Source organism: Malus sylvestris, chromosome 17 (genome assembly GCF_916048215.2).
Source record: "Malus sylvestris chromosome 17, drMalSylv7.2, whole genome shotgun sequence".
Lineage (NCBI taxonomy): Eukaryota > Viridiplantae > Streptophyta > Magnoliopsida > Rosales > Rosaceae > Malus > Malus sylvestris.
The window spans coordinates 26,213,584-26,236,817 of NC_062276.1; the positions used below are offsets into that span (position 1 = coordinate 26,213,584).

The following is a 23,234-nucleotide window of genomic DNA, read 5'->3' on the forward strand; positions in this document are numbered from 1 at the left end:
TAAAAACCATTGATTTTTAGTAAAGAGTGAAGAAGGAAGGTAGTTAAGCAAGTTGCAGGTGAAGGAGATAGGAAAAATTAGAAGAGAAATGGTAGGAATTGGCCTAAAATTGGCCGGTTCGAAAAAAAAAAAAAGGTTTGGTGTACCTCATGGTTTTACGAAATGGGGGGGGGGGGAGAAAAGTGGCCTTCCTTTTTCTTTTTTCCTACTTTCATACCCTTTAAAAATCTGATAGGTCCCCACTTTTCTATTTTTTCTTTCTTTACTAACTTAACCTTTAACCCAAGCTTCCCACAATCTAAAGTTCACAGCTTCAAACGTCCATAACTATATCGTTATAATTCGAACTCGCAAACGGCTTTCGCCTATGCGTTCGTGGATTCAAGATCTATTTAAAAACACTAGTTGTAACTTCAAAATATCAACGAAAGATAAATATTGATTATGAAACTTCCAACTTGACAACTAATCAATTACTAAACTTATAATTAGTGGAATTAAAATTAACTAATAAAGATAATGTAATCGTGAAATATGAATTTAAATTACGAAATACGTAATAAATGGTGAAATTCCGGGGATGGGATTTCACACTGCCATTGAGCTAGGTGTATAATTCTGTCATGCGAATTACATAACAATCTTAATGAGAGCAGGCAGACCGTATCACCATTGCTAATTTTCTTGTCGACTAGCCTTCATTCACGCGCTCACATGCGTGCATAAGGCATTTTTTGAATCACGATGTGCTACGTACGACTTACATATTTTAAATGTATTTATATGCGTAAATTGATAAAATGAAAGCCAAATATTTGAAGTAAATGAATAATCTTAGATCATGCTAAAAGAAACACCTTGTTGATGCACAAAATCCGGAGGATCTTGGACCAACGTAAATCCGACCGTAAATCACACAAACGCCCAAGAACACAAAGATGTATCATGGTTCATCCCAATGTTTGGGCTACGTCCACACTGATGTTAATTATATGTATGTATGGATTACAATAATAGATCGGCAAGGGAGCTCTCTGTGGATGCAACACTTGCCATTTTGCTCTTTGTTTGGCTGAGAGGGTACTGCCCTTCATTTTGAGGATTGTTTCCTCTGAAGGTGAGGCTAAATGTCAGAGTCCTCTAATGAGGGTGAGGGAGAGTCCATTTTATAGAATAAGGGCTCCCTCCCCTTTTACATTTGTCATGGGCTTAGGGATGATGCCCAAAGACGAGGCCCAATATATGGTACCAACAAGAGTCCCCCAAGTCTTCAGTCAAGAGAGTCTTTTAGCTGGAGACTTCAAATCCAATCCATGTACGAGCCGAAGTGGCTAGATGTCTTGAACCAGTACTCAACACAAGGCAATGCTCAACATAAAACAATACTCAGCTAGAGGTATCACACGTTACGAGATTGTTCGGCTGGAGGCGATGCTCGTTGCGAGGCTGCTTGGCTAAAAGCTATGCTTACGACGAGACGGTTGCTCGGCTGGAGGCAATGCTCGTTGCGAGGCGGCTCGACTCGTGGTATTCCTCATTGCAAGTATCTACTTTATGTAGAAATGCACTCATTATGAGTTGATTCTCGACATGATTCGGGTCCGCTTGTCGGGTTCGCATATTGGGTTGTTTTATCAGCAACAATGTTGATCAGTGGATCTAGTTGCTCAATAATTCCTGATAATAAATGATAGTATAGGTATGACAGTATAATGAATAAATCAAATTGACAAAGTTTGTCGAGGAAAAATATTGTGCTATGTGTCTTCTATAAATAAATAATTTATTCAGTCGTGTGGTAAATCACATGTTGTTTAAGTTACATAGTTTAATGACAGTCACAATATTCTTAGGTCAATAAATATTGTATAATAAAGTTTTACCCTACCACTTTAAATAATGAAGTGAGGAATGATTAAAGATGCAATAATAAAATATTAATTAATAATAAAATAATGGTAAGGAACCCTTATCTTTCTCCTAGATCTTCCCGTAGGTTTTTCAGAAAATGGGCAGGGAACATCCACTTCCTTTCATGATGAAAGTTTCATTGTTGGTGGGCATCTTCTTTGGTGGTCAATAAAAGCCATCGGTCCTGATAATAAAGATAATAAAGTTCATTATCTTCTTCTAGTGGTCGATACCCTCCTTCTAGGGCCAGCCTACAGTGACCGAAAACAGTCTATTGGTCACGACGACGTCGTCATCTTCCTCTTCTTCTCCAATCCACTAGAACCAAAAAGCTGATAGACCCATCAGCTTTCGCTACGTGCGGGAATCGTTATAGCTCTGCTCATGCTCCGGTATATAAACAGTGATTGGCTGCTCACATAACTTTGACAACACCAACAGCTCGGACTCTTTATCTCACAAAATCTGGTCTCAGCCTTCACGTTCATCCATGGTCGTCGTCCCCGTATGCTGCTCTGTATCCTGCTCTGTATCCTCCATTCACGTCTAAAGGGATCTGCCATATTGCTGCTTCCTATGACTCGCAAGTGGAGTAAACAGTAGAGAAGATGCGTTGGTCGAAGGGACAGGAAGCAAGATCCCAGATCTCGTTAGGGTGAGAAAACAAACCCTCGCATACGAGTTAACAAAACACTAGGCAGACATTTAGTCAGAGGCAATATGAGGCATGGATCGTCGTGCGGGAGGTATGGGTGGAGACTGGAGTGGACACGAAGGCTTCAAGGTTGGAGCTTTTTTTCAGCTGAAGACTTTCATAGAGCAAACACATCCCATCCGTAGCTGAATCCACTTGGAATTTGGCACGAATCTTGACGATAATTTGATGGGCTTCTTCTGATTGCACAGTGAAATAGCTCGGAAGAACAAAATCCCGCAGAACTTGGACTTACTGGAGAAACAAGGGGAACAAGGGCAGTTTGGGAAGAGGAAACATTTCGGCCTATTTGGATGCAGGAATTGGGAAGGATTGGGGCAGTGGAGATGGGCTTGACGAAGGCCTGGGTGAGGTCGAGTTTACCAGCTCGCGAAGAAAGGTATTTTCTCTGCCCAACCACTTCTTTCCTACCGCCGGGAGAGACTTGGGTTAGACTATTTCTTGCTTCCACATGTTTGTGCTCGATATTTTCCATTACTGAGACAGATGGAAAGAGAGAGTTGGGCGTCTCTTAGTTTTGTAGATCCACGATGGACAGTGGTGAGGTTTCACGGTGGTGAGATGAAAAAATGAAAGAGAATCGACATAGCTTTTCGTGTCGTTTCCCACAGATGGTGCCAAATGTTGATGCACAAAATTCGGAGGATCTTGGACCAACGTAAATCCGACTGTGAATCACACAAATGCCCAAGAACACAAAGATGTATCGTGGTTCACCCAATGTTTGGGCTACATCCACATTGATGTTGATTATGTATGTATGTATGGATTACAATAGATCGACAAGGGAGCTTTTTGTGGATGCAACACTTGCCATTTTGCTCTCTGTTTGGTTAAAAGGGTACTGCCCTCCATTTTAAAGATTGTTTCCTCTAAAGGTGAGTCTAAATGTCAAAGTCCTCTAATAAGGGTGAGGGAGAGTCTCTTTTATAGAATAAGGGTTCCCTCCCCTTTTACATTTGTCATGGGCCTAAGGATGAGGCCCAAAGACGAGGCCCAATATATGGTACCAACACATCTCATAAACCAATTAAAGCAGCTGAATCCAGATAATAAAATCGGTCTCTATTGAATTTATATTAAGAATAGAGAAAATAATATTTAATAAACAACTGATTGAATCACATTATTGCTAACTCATTGTGAGGCTAAGCCCACCCCTACCCCTTAGTGTAGATAATATCATTTGTTCAAAAAAAAAAAAAATCATTTGACAACTAATTTGATTACATTATTATCTACGTGTGAAATACATTTTTTTATAACCAGCAGTACACGCCTCTTAAGATGTTTTGAACTTGTTTAAAAATACAGAAAATAAAATTTAGTGAACAACTGATTGAATCACATTATTGCTAGCCTATTGTAATGTACTAATTATTAAAATAAAAAATAAAATAAAAACTGTACAAAAAAATTTAATCATTAAAAAAACACTGTTAAATGACGAAAATATCCTTACCACATTTGATGCATTATTTTGGGTTACTTTTAAATTTTTTTGCCTGAGGAGCATTTGATGCATTGGGCCCTTGGCTTTATATATAAAATATACTCAACAAGTTGGGTTTGATTGGTAAGCCTTATCACCATTGCTAATTTTCTTGTCGATGTACACAACAAGTTGGGGTTGATTTTATAGAAATGCATTATTGCAGATAATCATTGCAAAAATGAAACCAATTATTTGATGGGAGCAAATTGTTTATAAAGTGATGATGCATCCATTCCATCCTAGGAATTAGGATAGAAGGGTTTTTCATGAGGTCAGGTATCTTTAAATAGATGATGTTTTGAAAACACATTTTCTTCCAACATTGTTCTCATTGGCTTTACAATACGGGGTTCTACATCCGCCTCATACACTTTCAGAAATTCCACATCACTGCAAAAGATAATTCGGACAAAATGTTTGGATTTTTTTGAAGATTTTGCATGATTCTGATTGCATCTAGTATTGCATTTATTTGCGTCTCAAATGATATAATGCACCGAGAGTTATTTCAATGTAGAGATGTAATTTTGGGATTTGACTACAATGATACTTCCTACTCAGTGTTAAAAAATTTATGTAAGATTTAACCGTTATAAAATTCCATTAGATTTCTATATGCATGATCTAACAATTGATTTTCTAGACGACCTGGTGATACGTACTATAAAAAGAAAAATGTCAAATTTAAGACGTAAAGGTCACATATTTTGAACTGTATGAAAAGTTTCAAAATCTAACTTTAGAGGGGGGTTGTAATCGGCCAAAATTTGGGGGTCGGGTGAGGATAAACAAAATACCTCTTTCATTTCTATAGTTCTACTTCAACGAGGAAAATGTAATCTATGTCATTTATTATTCTCTTTAAACAAGATTAATATCTTAGATTTGATCAATTGAAGAACTTTTCAACCAACAACAAATGTAAAATGTCAATTCGATTGCATTTAACATCTCTTATTACATCGCCAATTGATTTTCAGACTTCAATTATTACTTCTACAGTATTCTCTCCTTTTGACCTCATTTAAGTATTTGTTTTGATTTTCTCAATTCAAAGACTAAAAAAAGATAATAAAGTGTGGAGAAGACTCTAGTGCAGAAATATGTGTGTTTCTTTTCAAAACTCTATGGTTAATATTTACAAAGAAAGGAAAATGCTAAAAGCCCATATAATTTGTAAACTACATGATGTGATTGTTAATGATTAAATACTCATTTAAAAATTTAAACACGAAATTCAATCATCAACTGTCATATCATATGATTTACAAAATATGATTTAAAAACTAGACAAACTCTTTAGCATTCACCCTTCGTAGAATATACCGTTGATCCTACCAAAACAAGCGGGACAAATAAGAATCCTACCGAAAACGAATGTGAGATTTAAAAATACGAAAAACACTTAGCTGGGCACTGTAGTAATTGTAGCAAAATACAAAAACTAAAAACCATGAAAATTGTGACAAAAAATTAGGGTTCAAATGTAGTTTCCAAAAAAAAAAATTAGGGTTCAAATGTTCAATCATGACCGGAACAAGAGATGCTGTGAATACCGCTCCTCTTTATTTTCCCATATTACCCCTCGACGGGTGGGAAAATCTAAGGTGCCAACACGTGATAAAACAAAAATAATCGGCCACACGATCCTGTGCCACGTGTCGTCTACTCAACGGTCACTCTCTCACCTCCCTGTATTACTTCTCTGGTGCATGGGGCTTCCCATCCCTACCCCTGCCCCCTGTTCTTATAAGCCAATTCATCCTTCTCTCTCCCAGGGCCAGAGTAGAGAGAGAAAGTTAATTGTTTTAGCCAGAAGGTGAGGCCACAATTGCTCGCAAATCCTAAAGAGATTGTAAGCCCTATCTCCTACATATACATATACATATATATATATATATATATATATGTGTGTGTGTGTGTGTGTATTCTATCTCTCTCTCTCTCTAAACTTATCTTCCTTTTTCTTAGTTCTTCCTCCTCTGCCTTTTCAGCTTCTGTTTTTTTCAGTGTGATACTGATTCTGGTTAACTTTCGTGGAATTTAAGTTGTTTCTCAATTGGGTTTCTCAGATTGCTTCCAAATACTTCCTACAATTCGTCGGCGAATCGAATCGAATCGAATCGAATCCAGTCCAATGGCACCAAAGTCAGGGAGAGGCAAGAACAGGTCCAAGTCAGACAAGAAGAAGAAAGAAGAGAAGGGTAAATTTCATTTCTCCATTTTTGTCCAATTTTAATCACACCTGTAAGCGGTGGATTTCCCTCGTACATAGGGTGTTTCTCTTCAATCCAACGCATTCTGGTTCAAACTCTCATTCTCTCCGCTTTTAGTGTGTAGCTTAGAGCAGTAATATCGTTTGTAATCACGGTAGATTTCCCTCGTAGATAGGGTGTTTCTCTTCAATCCAACGCATTCTGGTTCAAACTCTCCTTCTCTTCGCTTTTAGTGTGTAGCTTAGAGCAGTAATATCGTTTGTAATCAACAAATTTTAATCCCGCTTAAACTCTGCTTATGTACTAATTGTGTTTTCATGTTTTGTAATTTGCAGTTCCCAGTGTTCTTGACATCACTGTCATTACCCCATATGACACACAAGTCATTCTCAAGGTGCTCAATTGTTCTTAATTAATTCATTTTCTCTGAAAAATATCATTTTTGGAACCAAAATTAGCATATTTTTCAGAATTATTGTAAAACATGAACAAACTATTGGCTAATGATGGTTTTATTTTTACATGAAGGGCATCTCCACTGACAAGATACTTGATGTGAGAAAATTACTCGCTGTAAATGTGGAGACATGCCATCTTACAAACTATTCCCTCTCTCATGAAGTAAGCCTTTTTCAAATTTAATTATATATTTTACCTTTTCAACAACTCTTTTCATGATATCAGTCTCGTTCGTCCGAGTTGAATTTAAATTCAGGCGAACGGGACTGATTTTTTAATCCTGTTTTATTAATCAACATGAATTTTTGTTTGTGTTTTTTTGGCAGGTCAAGGGGAAAAAATTGAATGAAAAGGTGGAAGTCGTTAGCCTGAAACCTTGTGTTTTAAAAATGGTTGAAGGTAGGCGGATCCTCCAATGTGTCCATTCCAGTAATTTCAGCCTCAAAACCACACTGGCAACCGCCAATATTTTTGTTGCCATTCTCACTTTTGTCATTATTTTAAGTGAAATTACCATTTTGGGTTTTAGGTTTTTTATATTACTAAAAAGCCAAAACTTAATTGTCACATAAAGACTACGTGTGCGATAGTTTAGGATGATCTTCCCAACTAAAATAGCGGAACTTTGAATTTATTGGTCTCAAGATTTTCAATCTTTGCGTGGGGGTTGAGGAGCTAGTAATTCGAGTCATACAATATTTTATTATTCCTTACCTTTTTTTTTTCCGATATTGTTCGGTTATCATAGTCTAATATGTTATGTTGTGAAATTTATAGTTTTAATCGTTTGATACATATACAACATAATATGTTAGACATCTGACTACATGAGAAAAAAAGGTTATATATTTTTTTGAAGATTAGCTATTATCTTAGACATCTGACTATATAAGTAGTTGGAAAATAATTTTCACATTTTCCTTTTAATAACACACTCCTTTATATCTACCTCTTGATTTTTATTTATTTATTCAATTTAAATGTAAAAAATGGAAAAAAGGAGTGAAAATAATTTCTCGAACTTAGAACTATTGATCTTGTCAATTTTTTTTCTTTAAAGTTGGAACATGTTTCAAATTGTAAATTTGTGTACCCATATTTAAAAACGGCCTTTAAAAAAAGGAAAGGGAAAATTAGCATTACTTGTAGCTTAAGTAATTAATTATTTTTTTTGGAAGAAAATAAATAAATCAAACAAACGATTTTGAGGAATTTATGTTTTATTATTTTTCAGATTACATTTTTTTAGTATTTACAATTTTTCAGAGGACTACAGCGATGAAGCCCAGGCTGAGGCTCACGTGCGGCGATTGCTGGACCTGGTGGCCTGCACGACCCGATTCGCCAAGCCCAAACGGTCCGCCACTAACCCGGACTCCAAGTCTAAGAAGAACGGCAATAGGCCTCGGACCAGGACATCGGGCCCTCCATCTCCGTCCGATGCGGGCGATGGCCGTCCGACTTCACCGCATTCCGAACCGTCCTTTTCGGCGATCTCGGAGAGCCTAGGGATGGTCGCCATTCATCCGACGCCGAAGCTCTCCGACTTCTATGAGTTCTTCGCTTTCTCTCACCTCTCCCCTCCAATTCTCCGTGAGTCTCTTATTTTTTATTCAATTTCCAATCATCAGTTTTATCAAATTTACCGTCACGTAATGTTTAGGTCCAATAATGCATTATTTACGTAAGTTCAAGTTCAATGCGTGATTGAATCGAAACATTATAGTATCGGTGCATACGATACACCGACAATTGCTCTCATGCTTGGTTCACGAGAAAACATGGAAAATATTCAATTTTTTGTATTGATTTTTCCTCCTCTAATCTAATGGTTCTGTAGATTTGAAGAGATGCAACTTGGAGGATGCACATGAGAGGCGCGATGGTGACTATTTTCAAATTCAGGTATTTTCATTATTACTGCTAGCAATTTTATACGTACCATGCATGTGCTTATTAAAATTTAAAAAAATATAATTTATAAAGAGAGAAAATATAAAATGATTGTTAAAGTTTTCTGTGACGGCCTTCAAAGGACTTTTCGTTGTTGAAGAGATTGTTCCGACTGTTTTTGAATAATTATCTTGTCACTAAAATCTTATTTTGTTTGGGAGAAAACCTTGGAAGAGAAACAATAAAGTTACTTTGTGTGTAATTTCCCACAACTTTTATTTTGGTTATTTTTCTTTGGTTTTGTTGACATGGTTAATTTGGTATCTTCACTCTCTTTTGGTTGACAAATAGAGTTTTGTTAGTAGGTAGTTAGATTTTTTTGTTAGTATTTTTATATTTTTCGTTTTTTTTTTCTTGGTCAATAATGTATTTCAGAGAGACTTGGCTCCATAAAAATTGTGAAAGTATGGCGTATTTACGGCAATTTCTGGAACACTTTGTAAATTTGTTTCTTCACAAAATCCGTTTAGTCAATCACTTCTAATAAATACACGTATAACTTTATCACAGTACTAAAAAACAATTATGCTTATACATCCTAATGCGGGTTCGATACCCACCAATCCACTTCCCTCTTAACAACCAACAATTTAATCGTTTGTATAAAAAAATAAATAACCTATAACAAATATATAGTCAATTTGGGTAAAACTAAGTTAATTTCTATTTTATTACCCTCAATTTATCACCTTCAATTATATATATTTATTTTATATTTAAAATAGTTACACGATCCCCACGTGCCTATAATGTAAATGCGTACACCTTTGTACATAGATTTGGCATACGCACGAGAAAAATATTGTACATATTAAATAGTGTGACAGCCATTTTTAATATTTTGTTTGTGGAAGTGCTACTGCAGTGGTCCAACCACCTGGACTACATATTGGGGAATAAATATTAAATAATACTTTTTTTGGTTATTTGGTGGCTAAGATTTTGAAATCTTTTACAATAAATATTAAATCTCTGTTAGATAGGGGTTGAACAAGTATTACAATATTTGCTACATGTCTTGCAAAGACCTTTTTATTTTTAAGAAAATAAAATCAAAACTAGAAAATATTTGAATCTCGAGTGATTAAGAGCGCTTACCCTACTCTTGATGTGTAGCTATTGATATTTTCTTTCTCAAATCTTGAAAGACGTCCAAATTTGAATTTCTCATTTCGATTAAAAAGTGGGTCTCAAGTTTCAACAACATGTGGGTGATGAGGTCAAGAGTAGGAAAAGAGAATTAAGATTAGTTGGAATAAGGAAAATATTTTATTTCGAAAAAATAAAATAAAAACTAGAAAAGATTTGAATCTTGAGTGATTAAGAACGGTTACCCTATTCTTGATATTTAGTTATTGGTATTTTCTTTCTCACATCTCGAAAGATGTTCAAGTTTGAATTTCTCATTTCAATTAAAAAGAAAAGGACAATAGCTTGGTTGGGTTTCTAGTTTCAACAACATGTGTAAAAGGTGATGAGGTCAAGAGTTGGAAAAGGGAATAATTAAGATTAGTTGGAATAAGGAAAAGAAGCAGTTTGAAATATTGCAACACTTTTTGTAGCTCTTAAAAACTATTATTAAAATTATTTTAAATATTAAGGATATATTATAGACCTAATCATAGCCAAATTGGCTAAAACGGTATGCTCCCCTCTCCACCCAAGTTTAAATACCCATTTTCCTAATTTAGAATTTTAATTTATATTAGAATATCGCTTGAATACAATAACTATAAAAAAAATAGGGATAGAGCCTTGGTGCAACGAAAAAGTTGTTGAAAGGTCATGGATTCGAGTCGTGGAAATAACCTCTTTGCAAAGCAAGGGTAAAGCATAGACGTTCCCCGACTCTCGAAAAGCGGAGAGCCTTGTTGGCTTCTTGAGGTCGTCCTTTTACGGGCATCAAGTTGCTCACAAAGTTGTTATGGTAATGCTTTGCCTTTCTGAACTGTGATGAATGAATGCAGATTAAGATTTGCAATGGGAAGCAAGTACAAGTTGTTGCATCTGTCCAAGGGTTTTACACTGTGGGAAAGCAGTTTTTACAAAGCCACTCGCTCGTGGATCTTCTGCAGCAGTTCAGCAGAGCTTTTGCAAATGTGCGAGCTTATACTTTTTCTTTTACTTAAAACATCTTAGCAACATACGTTTTTTAGATACTTAGAAGATCTTTCGAATCGTCCCCATCAGCATTTTTTGCACGGTTGGATTTCTGTTTAACTAGATATGATCTGTTAACTTGCAGGCATATGAATCCTTGACGAAAGCTTTTGTAGAACATAACAAGGTTTGGAATGGTTTTGGTGTCGATGTACTTGAGTTGAAATGCGTAACGTTTGAGTTCATTCTTTAATATTCGTGTGCTTTTTTTCTCTTTCTGTATTTGTTTAGTTTGGCGATCTTCCATATGGTTTCCGAGCAAATACATGGCTTGTCCCTCCATCAGTTGCTGAGTCTCCATCGGAATTTCCACCCCTGCCAACCGAAGATGAAAATTGGGGTGGAAATGGTGGAGGCCAGGGAAGAAATGGCGAATATGATCTTCGACCATGGGCTACAGATTTTGCAATACTGGCTTCCCTTCCTTGCAAAACTGAAGAAGAGAGGGTTATTCGAGACCGGAAGGCATTTTTGCTTCATGGTAGATTTATTGACGTTGCAGTCTTTAAAGCTGCTTCAGCAATACGCGGTGTAATAGACTCCAATATGAATGCAAAGGAGACACTGAAATGTTCTCAAGGCTCCGTTCTTTTCGAGGATCGCATTGGAGACTTGTCCATTGTTGTAAAACGTGATACAACAGATGCATGGTCAAACTCTGATTTGTCTACCAAGGAGGCTGCGCAGAGGCTTTTACTTAAGGGGTTAACTTCTGATGAGAGCGTAGTTGTTCGTGTAAGTATATATGTATTCGGACCATCCTTGAAAGTTTTTTGTATTGTTAAGGACCATATTTTTCTTCAATATCTGCGGTTAGCATTTAGCATGAAGAGATGAAACAAAATGCTTTTTCAGGATACTTCGTCCTTGGGTGAAGTCAATGTAAGGCACTGTGGATATACTGCAACGATTAAAGTTGTCGGTAACATAAAGAATGGCAACCGCGAGGCTAAAGATATTGATATTGAAGATCAACCAGATGGAGGAGCTAATTCTCTCAATGTTAACAGGTTTGAACTTTTTGCTTTTAATTTTTTAAGATTTTTGCACCGCAGTTCTATCCTATAGAACGGTTGAATTTATTTTCGAAGTAAGCTATTCATCCTTCTTATGGATTCATGCTATATAGTACCATGCATATTATTTCTGTATACCGACTGACCAAATGTAAATTTTTCTACAGCTTGAGGGTTCTGCTTCAAAAGTCTAAAACTGAATCATTGGCTCCCAGTTTGAATGGTTTAGAAACTTCTACGTGTCTGGTTCGGAAAGTAATAAAAGAGAGCTTGAAAAATCTAGAAAATGAGCCTGCCAGTTTGGAAAGATCTATCAGATGGGAGCTTGGTTCTTGCTGGGTGCAACATTTACAAAAGCAGGAAACCGCTGCAGTTAACAACTCTGATAGTCCTAAGGCTGATAAAGAGGCTGAACCGATTGTGAAAGGTCTGGGAAAGCAATTTAAACTTTTGAAGAAGAGGGAAAAGAAAACAATTGGAGAAAGCAGAACATATGACGAGGAAGAAATTGATTCTAGTGAAAGCCGAACAGTAGAGCTAGAGAATGGAGATATCGATGATGAGCCAGAATTGAAACAGTTAATTTCAGAAGAAGCCTTTTTGCGCCTCAAAGAAACGGGAACCAATCTTCACCTAAAGGTTTGCTAGACTTATTTTAACTGTTCAAATTTATAATTGTTTACAAACTGTGTGCCATTCATTGCGAAAAAGAAAAAAAGGTTACTGCCACTTTTTTACGATGTGTAGTTGTGTTTTTTGAGTCATTGAGAGTAACAGTTCAAGCTTTGCTTGTTGTGACACTGGCAGTCTGCAGATGAGCTTATCAAGATGGCACACAAATATTATGATGAAATTGCCTTGCCAAAGCTGGTAATATTCTTTTTCCACTTTGCCCTTAGCACAGAAGAACTGTCTTCTGTATATAGCTTACGATCTAATTCTGTTACTTTATTAGGTAACAGACTTCGGATCACTTGAACTTTCTCCAGTTGATGGCCGCACATTGACAGACTTCATGCATTTAAGGGGACTGAAGATGCGCTCTTTGGGTCGTGTGGTATGGAAGCTCTCTCTCTCACCACCCCATTATTTTTAAGCTTTCTCACTATTGTTTGTTTTTGTACTGGCCTCTGTGCCCGAGTAAATTTGAGTTTGTCTATGCTTATAATTCTTTTCCTGCTCAGGTTGAACTGTCAGAGAATCTTCCTCATATACGGTCACTTTGTATCCATGAAATGGTTACTCGAGCTTTCAAGCACTTGCTTGAAGTAGTCATTTCCCGTGTTGACAAAATAACTGACTTATCTGCGGCAATAGCATCAACCTTAAATTTTCTACTCAGAGGTTCTGTGGTGGAAGATGACGCCCTCAGATTGCAATGGTTACGATTATTTCTATCCAAAAGATTTGGTTGGACACTGAAAGATGAATTTCCGCACTTGAGGAAGTTATCAATTCTCCGAGGACTTTGTCATAAGGTATTTTAATTTTGGCTTGTGAAGGTCACTGATATTAATCAAAGAACAACCATAATCTTTACGTTCCCATTTTCCAGGTTGGTCTAGAGTTGGCCCCAAAAGATTATGACATGGATTTCCAAAACCCTTTCAGCAAATACGACATTATTAGCATGGTTCCAGTGTGTAAGGTGTTATTCTGTTCATTAGTCCCTTTGTTTTTACCCTAGCTTTGGTGGATTTCTAATATTTATCAGTTCATTATTTTTATTTCTTCTTTGACAGCATGTAACGTGCTCTTCAGCCGATGGGCGAAATTTGTTGGAGTCATCTAAAATTGCTCTTGATAAAGGAAAGCTAGAGGACGCTGTTAATTTTGGAACAAAGGTACCACCTCTATATTAATGAGAAATTATGCCATCCCTTTCCTGGTACTGATTCCGTCTTGCATTTGAAGGCACTAGCAAAGATGATAGCTGTTTGCGGTCCTTATCATCGAGTTACAGCAAGTGCTTACAGCCTTGTAGCAGTAGTTCTTTACCACACCGGTGATTTCAATCAGGTATTACTCTCTTCACTATTACGAATCACACATATTTTTCTCCGGCTTTTCTATATATTGTTCTTACAACTTTTGCTTTTCTATCCATTGTTTAGGCGACCATTTATCAGCAGAAGGCTCTGGCTATAAACGAAAGGGAACTTGGGCTTGACCATCCAGATACCATGAAAAGCTATGGGGATCTGTCCGTTTTCTATTACCGTCTTCAATACATCGAATTGGCTTTGAAGTAAGTACTAACATATTTCTTTGAAATCTGTTCCTCTCTCTGCCTTTTATGGTTCTGACTACTGATTTAACGTTGTGTATTTGTTTAGGTACGTAAATCGTGCTTTGTTTCTTCTTCATTTTACGTGTGGTCTATCTCACCCTAACACAGCTGCAACATACATTAATGTGGCTATGATGGAAGAGGGCATGGGAAATGTCCATGTTGCTCTCAGATACCTGCACGAAGCTCTCAAGTGTAATCAGAGACTGTTAGGAGCAGATCATATACAGGTCTCTCTTTCTCTTTCTCTCTGTCTGGGTGCGCTTGCGTGCATCTCTGTTTTACTTTTACTGCAAAGACCTTGATTATATTAATTTATCGTAAGCTGAACTTCTTACATGGTTTGCTTTGTGCCCTTTTAGACTGCTGCAAGCTATCATGCCATAGCCATAGCTCTCTCATTGATGGAAGCATATTCCCTCAGTGTGCAGCATGAGCAAACAACACTTAAGATACTTCAGGCCAAACTTGGACCGGATGATCTTCGTACTCAGGTTGACTACAGAATCTTTACTTTTCTGTCTATACTTGATTTATTTGATTCATCGTGTGCTATTGGCCTTCTCTGATACTCACTACAAGAAATGAAGTGACCATGGCTTATCTTAGACATTTTTTGAAGTTGCAAAGTCAACATGTTAACTCGTTATATATTCCTAAGCAGGACGCAGTTGCATGGCTTGAATATTTTGAATCTAAATCTCTGGAGCAGCAAGAAGCAGCCCGAAATGGATTTCCGAAGCCAGATGCGTTAATTGCAAGCAAAGGTCACCTTAGGTATTAATATGGTATTCCCAAATTACTTTGTTCCAAATTATATGATAACACGGTTGGGTGCTAACTACTTTTTCCTCCTGTGCAGTGTATCAGATCTCCTAGATTTCATTACTCCTGATCAAGATTCGAAAGTAAATGATGCACATAGGAAGCAGCGCCGCACAAAGGTGGATACGTATTTTCTTTTACTGTCTGCATTCATCTCTGATCCTAATGCTAGCCCAAAATTTAGGCATAAATATTGATGTTACTGTAAAATGATATAAGTTTATCTTCCACATTTGATATGCTTACATTGTTTCTCCGTATTTTCAGGTACATCAGTCGAGTGATAATATCCCTCCGGCACACCAAAATGCAATAGCTTATGATGACTTGCCAAATCATGGCGTGGAGAACACTACAATTTTGATAGATGATAAAACTGATGCAGTTGAGGACAGATCCGTTCATCAGGACCTGGAGGAGAAGGGTGATATTTCTACAAAAGGTTTGTCAGTTACGAGCATAACTGTTGAAGAAACAACTTCAGATGAAGGCTGGCAAGAAGCTAATTCGAAGGGTCGGTCTGGAAGTACTGCTACTGGCCGGAAGTTTGGTCGAAGAAGGCCAGAGAGTGAATATTCAAATTTTAGAGAAAGCAAATACCGGAGGGATGTCATTTCTCCACCACGGACTTCAGCTCCTAAGAGTTTTCCGAGTGATTTGTATTCACCAAAGCAGTCAAAGGTTCGTACTCTGAGTGCAGGAGAAGATTCAGTTAAACTTCAGTCCAAAATTTCTGTTTCTAAAGTCCCCTCTATTCCAGCAACTACGAATTTGGCTTCGAAATCTGTATCTTACAAAGAAGTAGCTTTGGCACCTCCAGGTACGGTTCTAAGGTCACTGCACGATAAAGTTGAAAGCTTAAGTGTGGAAAATGCTGAAGCCGAGACATGCAATACTCCCGCTGAGACTTTGAAAATTGAGGAAAGCATAGGTAACTCTGCGGTTGAAGTGATTCCAAATGACGGGGAGGAAGGAACAGGTCTTGCAAGTGCATCCCAATCAGAAGATACAGGCCCTGAAATTGTAGAGGAAAGGTCGGGAGAAAAAAATGGAAGTAAGCTTTCAGCAGCTGCTGAACCTTACAATCCAAGACCACTAACAACTACTCTTCCTCTAAATCCGGTTGCTGTTACAAGTCTATACGATGTGAGAGACAGTCAAGTAATGCTTTCAGCGCCAGTGCTTCCCCCAGTAGCTGCTAGAGTTCCTTGTGGTCCTCGGTCGTCACTGTATTACAAAACCAATTATTCCTTCCGCTTGAGACAAGGTGTTCAGAAATTTCAAAGATCTGTTACAGAAAGAGGGGGTTCTGGTCCTCCAAGAATCATGAACCCGCATGCTCCTGAGTTTGTTCCCGGGAGAACTTGGCATGTGGATACTCTAGACGAATGTGCATATGTTGCAACTGAATCAAATCCTTCGCTTGAAGTTAGTGGGGCTGCAGAGGAGGAACGACAAGAAATTTCCAGTAGCAAAGCTGAAGATGGTATCTTGAGAAAGAGCATCTCCGATTCTGAGAAATCCGAGCTTGCAAGGCAGATGTTGCTCAGCTTCATAGTAAAATCCGTGCAGCAGAACAAGGATCCTGCAAATGAAAGTAAGCAAGGGAATCAATCAGATGCCATTGAAGATGACAGTGCGATAATAAAAATTCACTATGGAGATGAAGGAAAGAGGGACTTGGTTTCTGAATCCGGTGGCTCGGAGCAACCAACAGTAACGGATGTAAAGAGTAAGGAAGGGGGGGACGCTGAAGGATTTACACTTGTGACGAACAGGAGAAGAAGCCGGCAGCTGAGAAGCGGGGTAGCGGGGTTGTACAATCAGCAATCTATCTCGGCTTCTGTTCATTGAATATACAGATCATAAACCTGAAAACGACGTACCAATAAGCATCGTTCTGTCCTCCTCAAGTCCCTCACATAACGCATCATAATGTAAAAAGTTTCTCAATTTTTTTGAAGAGAAAACAAGGTTCTTTTGTTGTCGCAATCAGTTCTCGAGTTTATGTTTTGTTTCCTATTTTTTCAGTTTGATGAATAAAAGTCTGTTCGTTCTCAAGTTCGGTGCCGGTGGTATCATTGTATCATAATTTTCCTAATGATAAGTAATGGAGATGATGAGCTGATTTTATTTATTTATTTTTAAGAGACATTTTCAATGCAACTTCAAACTCAAATACGAATGTACGCTTGAAGGAGAACATCCTGAATAACGTTAGGAGGACTCTCAGTCCAAACTAATTAATGCATCACCAATCGTTACTGCAAACTGAGTTAGATGATCGGCAACCCCATTACAACAAGGTCAGATCAATCCATAACGTTACTCTTGCGGCTGCAATTGAGGTTGAAGAATAGCTTTCAATTGTGAGGACCGGTGATAAGAGGTTGGACAAGTCTCCATATTGCCAATTGATTTTACGGTAGAACCTCAACTTTCTTCATCAATTACCACTCATGACAGCCCCAGAACGATAACAAGCTACAACCCAGCTGTTAACGCAAATAACTCCACCTGCGCTGCAGAAGAAATCCTAGCCTTCCGCCAAGCCGCAGCAACCTAATTGCACCGTCCACATTAAATTTGAACCATCGTTTACCTGGAGCTAAACACCGCTACTGGATCGGACGTCGAGAAGGAGAGCAGCAGAACACCAAGCTTGCCGGAATTCATGGTACCAGCTGCTCACCTTCGCCATAGCCTCCACAGGGCTATCTCTTCGACCCTCCCATAGCAGCGAGTTCCTCTCTTTCCATATTGCCCACAGAGACGTCATCACCATATATACCAACATCCATCCCTTCCATTTCATACAGCTACAGCAACCATTCTTGAAATGAAATTTCCAAACCATGCCACCAGTATATTCTTAACGGGACCTGGGCAAAGGAACATTTACGCAAAGCATGATGAACAACAGACTCTTCTTCGACACCACATCTCAGCCTTTCCAACTCAATTCCAACGCATTTACATTGTTCAGATGCACCATGTTATATACTTTTTGTTCCGAAAGCATGTAACTACCATAAGAGACTGTATTCTACGGACCCAACCCTAAACCGTCCAAACTATAATCCACCCCATGCCAACGTCCCATTCTGTTCACTGTTTATGCAGCAGATAAACATTATTTGTAAGGGCAGTAATATTGTTTGTATAATGATCATCACAACCGAATACGGTGAAGAACCAAACGAAAGAATATTTCCTTAATTTTTAGATTTTATTTTCTGATGATTGTTACAAATGGAGACGGACGTAAGTAAGTAAATAAATAAATAAAGAGCATTTGGACGGCGTGGTGGTCGGTTAGGCTCAAGAACTCTAGAACAAAATTAGCTAAAATTGGAAAAAGGACATATTCAATAATTAGAGAGTTGATTTGCGTTGAATAGATCAGTCAGCTTATAATGGATTAGCTTAATTTAGAGACCAAGAGAAGATGGTTAATTAAAAAAGATGGTTAATTAAAACAATTTTCAAACTCTTGCGTAACAGAAAGCAACCAACTCTCTCTTTTCTCGTCCTAATTAACACAAGTAACTAAACACCTGTGAGAAAATCTCCTCTATCACAATTGACTTTTGTTTGGCTTAAACCGAAGCTGCTCCAACGAAAATATTATAAGAGGCTCTTCATTGTGATTAGCAGCACTAGCAGCTGTTTACAGTGCTTAATTTCTTTGAGGAATTAGGGTTTTGTTTTGAATTACTATAATTTAATTGATAGAAAGAAAGTTTCAGAGAGAAATGGGAGTTAGAGGGAAAGCAGGAGGAAATAAGAAAGAAGAGTCAGTGGCAGTGGCAATAGACAAGGACAAGGGAAGCCAATATGCAATCAAATGGACTGTTGATAATCTTCTTTCCAGAGGCCAATCTCTCACATTGCTCCATGTCAAGCAAACTGCAGGTTCCAACCAAAGTAAATCTCTCTCTCTCTCTCTCTCTCTCTCTCTCTCTCTCACACACACACACACACACATATGCATGCATGATTTTTTTATATTTTCTATTTTTCGATCAACTGAGAGGGCTGACGTTAGCTAATCCAAACATTGCGAATATAAATATCGCTAAACTAATAGCTAATTTGCAGCATGCGCAATCATGTTATCATCGTTCTTTGCTAGAATTTTTTGGTTCATTAAACCTGAGAGTAGTTGTATTGATCATTTTGTATACGTATTGACCACAATCAAAATTCTGTTTAACATTCACGGGGTTTATAGCTCTCCTGCTAGGTTCAGAGTTCGATTCCCCTCGTCTAAATATCGCATATATATGTATTTATATAAAGCACCTGGTTTAATGAAGGAAAAATGTTTATTAAAAGTTAACAATCGAAAAGTCTAAATTAATATAGTTTACTTTTCTTCTGATGTTCTTGTATTATGGTTTACGTAGCTATGCAATCGAAGGAGGAGGCTGGAAAGGTGTACCACAATCCATCTGATAATGAAGCCAAGGAACTATTTCTTCCATTTCGTTGCTATTGCACTAAAAAGGCTGTAAGTCATGCTTTTTAATTACTGCACCTCATTAGATTTTTTTCCTTCACGTCAGAATTTCATCTCCTTAATTATTATGTTTTGATTTTTCATCTGCAGATAAAATGCAAGGAAATTATAATTGAAGACACTGATATTTCTAGAGCACTCGTAAACTATGTTGCCATTAATTTATTTGAGGTTTTGGTTCTTGGGACACCATCAAAAGGTCACCTTTTGAGGTAAGAGATTATTTACTCTTAATTATTTCTTATCATTGTTGCATCTTCTGTTCTAACATTACCTCAAAAATCTTGTTTCACAAAAGGTTCATGACCACAGACGTTCCAAGCACCGTGTCAAAAAGGGCACCCAACTTTTGCACAGTGTACGTCATTGGTAAATCAAAGATTTCATTTGTCAAATCTGCTACCATTTCGGTACCCCAAAGAGCTCCGCCACCAGCTAAGCAAATAGAGCACCAAATCAGCACAGCTTCGGAAGAAAATAACGCACAAATCGTGATCTACAACCCTAAACCTAGAGGTTTGTTTCTGCTATTCTACAGCATGCATTCTTAATTAATACCTAAGAAGAATGCTTAATTTTGTCACTACTAGTCACTCAAGTTTCTTTGATTTATGCAGCCCCAGAATCACCACGGTATCCAACCGAAAGGACACAGTATCTACCGGAAAGGCCACATTATCCACAACGTAGCGAGCCAAAAGAAGAAGAAATCATGTAAGCTCTGATACATTGATGACTTGGGGGAGAAGTTTCGTACATGTTTAGTTAGTGATGCTCAAAAACTTAATCATTAAAGTTATATAAAACTAAATAAATATGATTCAGGTCACCATTCAGTAGAGGAAGAAATGCAATGAACAAAACGTATGAGCTCCCACCAGGCAGTGATATATCATTTGTCCGCATTGGATTGCCAAGCATGGAACGCGTGTCTGCTAATTTATCCTATGATACCATGTCACCAGGAATGGTCTCTAGATTGTCAATGAACTCCGAATTTGACAGCAGAAGCTCTACTTCTACGGCGTCTTATTCTGGAACAAAATTTATTGACATGAGCTCTCCACAGCGCGATTTCTCATCATCCTCTTTCGAAAGTGGAAACTCATGGCCATCATCACAGCAGGTCATCATTAATTATGAGTGATTTTCACGCACATTTATCACAATAATCTGTATACATGAAGATATAGGCGAGAGTATTAATAATTTAATTTCCCTGAAAATAACAGGATGATGTGGAAGCTGAAATGAGGCGGCTCATGCTGGAGCTCAAACAAACAAGGGAAATGTACGCCACAGCCTGCAAGGAGGCAGTCACAGCAAAACATAAGGTATGGACACGAAATGTGATTCGGTCTTTTTGATCTCTCTCTCTCTCTCTCTCTCTCACACACACATGCACGCACGACGGACACTCAACATATAAGGTTATACGTTTTGAAAAGTGCTAGTTATTTGTGACTTGAAACACTAGAAATTAAAATATAAAATACATATACTTGGATCCTGCATAAAGAAACGAGTCCAATATGAAATAGATATCTTGGTTTAGAACACCTGTTTGAGTACAAGTTCTGTTGACATATCACCGTACAGGCAACAGAAGTTAACCGATGGAAACGGGAAGAAGAAATGCGATTAGAAGAGGCACGACTAGCTGAGGAAGCTGCAAGGGAACTTGTAGAAAAGGAGAAAGCAAAATGTAGAGCTGCCATTGAGGCAGCAGAAGTGGCTCAACGGGTTGCTGAACTGGAATCGCGGAAAAGAAGGAATGCAGAATTGAAAGCCCTCAAAGAAGTTGAACAGAGGAAGAAGTCAATAGATCCAAGAGCATATGAGCTCAGGTACAGGAAATACACAATCGAGGAGATTGAAGCGGCAACATATGCTTTTTCGGAGGGTTTCAAGATTGGAGAAGGAGGCTATGGGCCGGTATATAGAGGTGAACTGGACCACACACCGGTGGCAATAAAAGTTTTACGTCCAGACGCAGCACAAGGACAGTCGCAGTTCAAGCAAGAGGTTGAAGTACTGAGCTGCATAAGGCATCCAAACATGGTTCTGCTTCTTGGAGCATGTCCAGAGTATGGCTGCCTGGTCTATGAGTACATGGCCAATGGGAGCTTAGAAGACCGTCTCTTCCGGCGAGGCAACACCCCAGTTATTCCTTGGCAGATAAGGTTCAGAATTGCTGCCGAAATTGGGACAGGGCTTTTGTTCCTTCATCAGACCAAGCCAGAGCCCATTGTTCACCGAGACCTAAAGCCGGACAACATTTTGCTAGACTATAACTTTGTGAGCAAGATTAGTGATGTAGGTTTAGCCAGGCTCGTCCCTCCATCAGTAGCCGACTCTGTCACTCAGTATCACATGACATCAACGGCCGGAACATTCTGTTATATCGACCCAGAGTACCAGCAAACGGGAATGCTTGGAGTAAAATCTGATGTCTACTCACTTGGGGTCATGCTTCTACAACTAATAACTGCCAGGCCACCAATGGGTTTGACTCGTCATGTTGAGCATGCTATTGAGAGTGGGACTTTCCTCGACGTTCTTGATCCTGCTGTTCCTGATTGGCCTGTTGAGGAAACAATGAAGTTTGCTAAGGTAGCTTTGCAGTGTGCTGAAATGAGGCGAAGAGACAGACCGGACCTCGGGAAGGTTGTTCTACCCGAGCTTAACAGATTGAGAGAACTTGCTCAAGATAGCTTGAACTGCGCCATGTTTGGTGGCGGTGAAGTATTAGCAGCAAAACAAGGCCTCAGTTCCACAAGACAAGTGAGTTTCATAACGTAGAACTAGCACTGCACTTGCATTAACTGCACATACCAGTCATATATATTCTTGCAAGGCAAGCATCATAATACCATTGTTTTCTGTTTCTCAACATTTATTTATTTGCAGGATGTGATAAGTGACGCCAATATAACGCGATCCGGATATGAGAGCTCAATGAGTCAATCGAGCACATCTTCTTATCCCGGGAGATGATTATTCTCGGGTCTAATATAAAACTCAAAGCAGTTCCCACTTTCTTGAAGCTAACCTTGTTTTCATATCTCCAATTAATTGGAAAAGTCAGCTGAATAATCGGATTATTGTTCAAGAATTTGTTAGTACAGTAATAGTAGTTAAGTTGTTGAACCTGCGCAAAACTTGTTTATGGAAGAGAAATCAGTTGTGCAATAAGAGTTAAATGATTTCTTTTTCGGAAGCGCATGTGTTACAATAGATTTAGTTGATCAGAAATCTTCTCGGTGATTATAAAAATATTATTCTTTTATTGTAATTATTTTAGGATTCCCTTGAACAAATGGGTGTCAAAAACCCTATATATATAGGGTTTTTATTAGTTCCGCCTCATTTGGTATCAGAGCCAAGTGAGTGGTAGTAATTGAGTTATCATATTTTTAATCACTACATTTGGTCATTATTCAGTTTTCATTTACAGCTTATCTTATTTGTTAACCTTCTAAGTATGATTGTTTACTCTCAACCCAAACAGTAAGGCGTGTTCCAAACAATAAGTTCATAGGATTGGCATGAGCGGAGAGGGAGCTTAGCAAATACGCAAGGAAGGTAATAGCTAGTAAGATTTTCTGCATATTGAAAACCTGCATTTTAAACAATATAAGTAGATTATTTAGATCTAATTCCACTACCAGC

General features: G+C 38.1%; 2 protein-coding genes across 3 annotated transcripts; both read left to right on the forward strand.

Annotated features, from left to right (window-relative positions):
* Nucleotides 1-5,854: 5,854 nt before the first annotated feature.
* Nucleotides 5,855-17,181, forward strand: LOC126611602 (protein REDUCED CHLOROPLAST COVERAGE 3). Of its 2 annotated transcripts, none has more exons than XM_050279910.1 (24): nt 5,855-5,976; nt 6,194-6,325; nt 6,673-6,731; nt 6,866-6,958; nt 7,123-7,195; nt 8,063-8,389; nt 8,637-8,701; nt 10,717-10,848; nt 10,995-11,036; nt 11,141-11,644; nt 11,765-11,919; nt 12,093-12,564; nt 12,733-12,795; nt 12,881-12,982; nt 13,110-13,403; nt 13,481-13,573; nt 13,668-13,769; nt 13,840-13,944; nt 14,040-14,173; nt 14,262-14,445; nt 14,578-14,709; nt 14,880-14,992; nt 15,078-15,159; nt 15,308-17,181. In XM_050279910.1, the coding sequence occupies exons 2-24, from the start codon at nt 6,259-6,261 to the stop codon at nt 16,892-16,894; spliced, it is 4,980 nt and encodes a 1,659-aa protein (XP_050135867.1). In that variant the 5' UTR covers nt 5,855-5,976; nt 6,194-6,258; the 3' UTR covers nt 16,895-17,181. The 2 variants fall into 2 exon arrangements, with proteins under 2 accessions (XP_050135867.1, XP_050135869.1); XM_050279912.1 differs by having other exon boundaries at nt 5,869-5,940.
* A 1,434-nt stretch (nt 17,182-18,615) lies between these two features.
* Nucleotides 18,616-22,879, forward strand: LOC126611603 (U-box domain-containing protein 52-like). The gene is made up of 9 exons (XM_050279913.1): nt 18,616-18,967; nt 19,450-19,553; nt 19,653-19,774; nt 19,861-20,078; nt 20,180-20,276; nt 20,388-20,688; nt 20,795-20,896; nt 21,162-22,346; nt 22,473-22,879. Exons 1-9 carry the CDS (start codon nt 18,796-18,798, stop codon nt 22,557-22,559), a joined length of 2,388 nt encoding a protein of 795 aa, XP_050135870.1. The 5' UTR covers nt 18,616-18,795; the 3' UTR covers nt 22,560-22,879.
* The last annotated feature ends 355 nt before the right edge of the window (nt 22,880-23,234 follow it).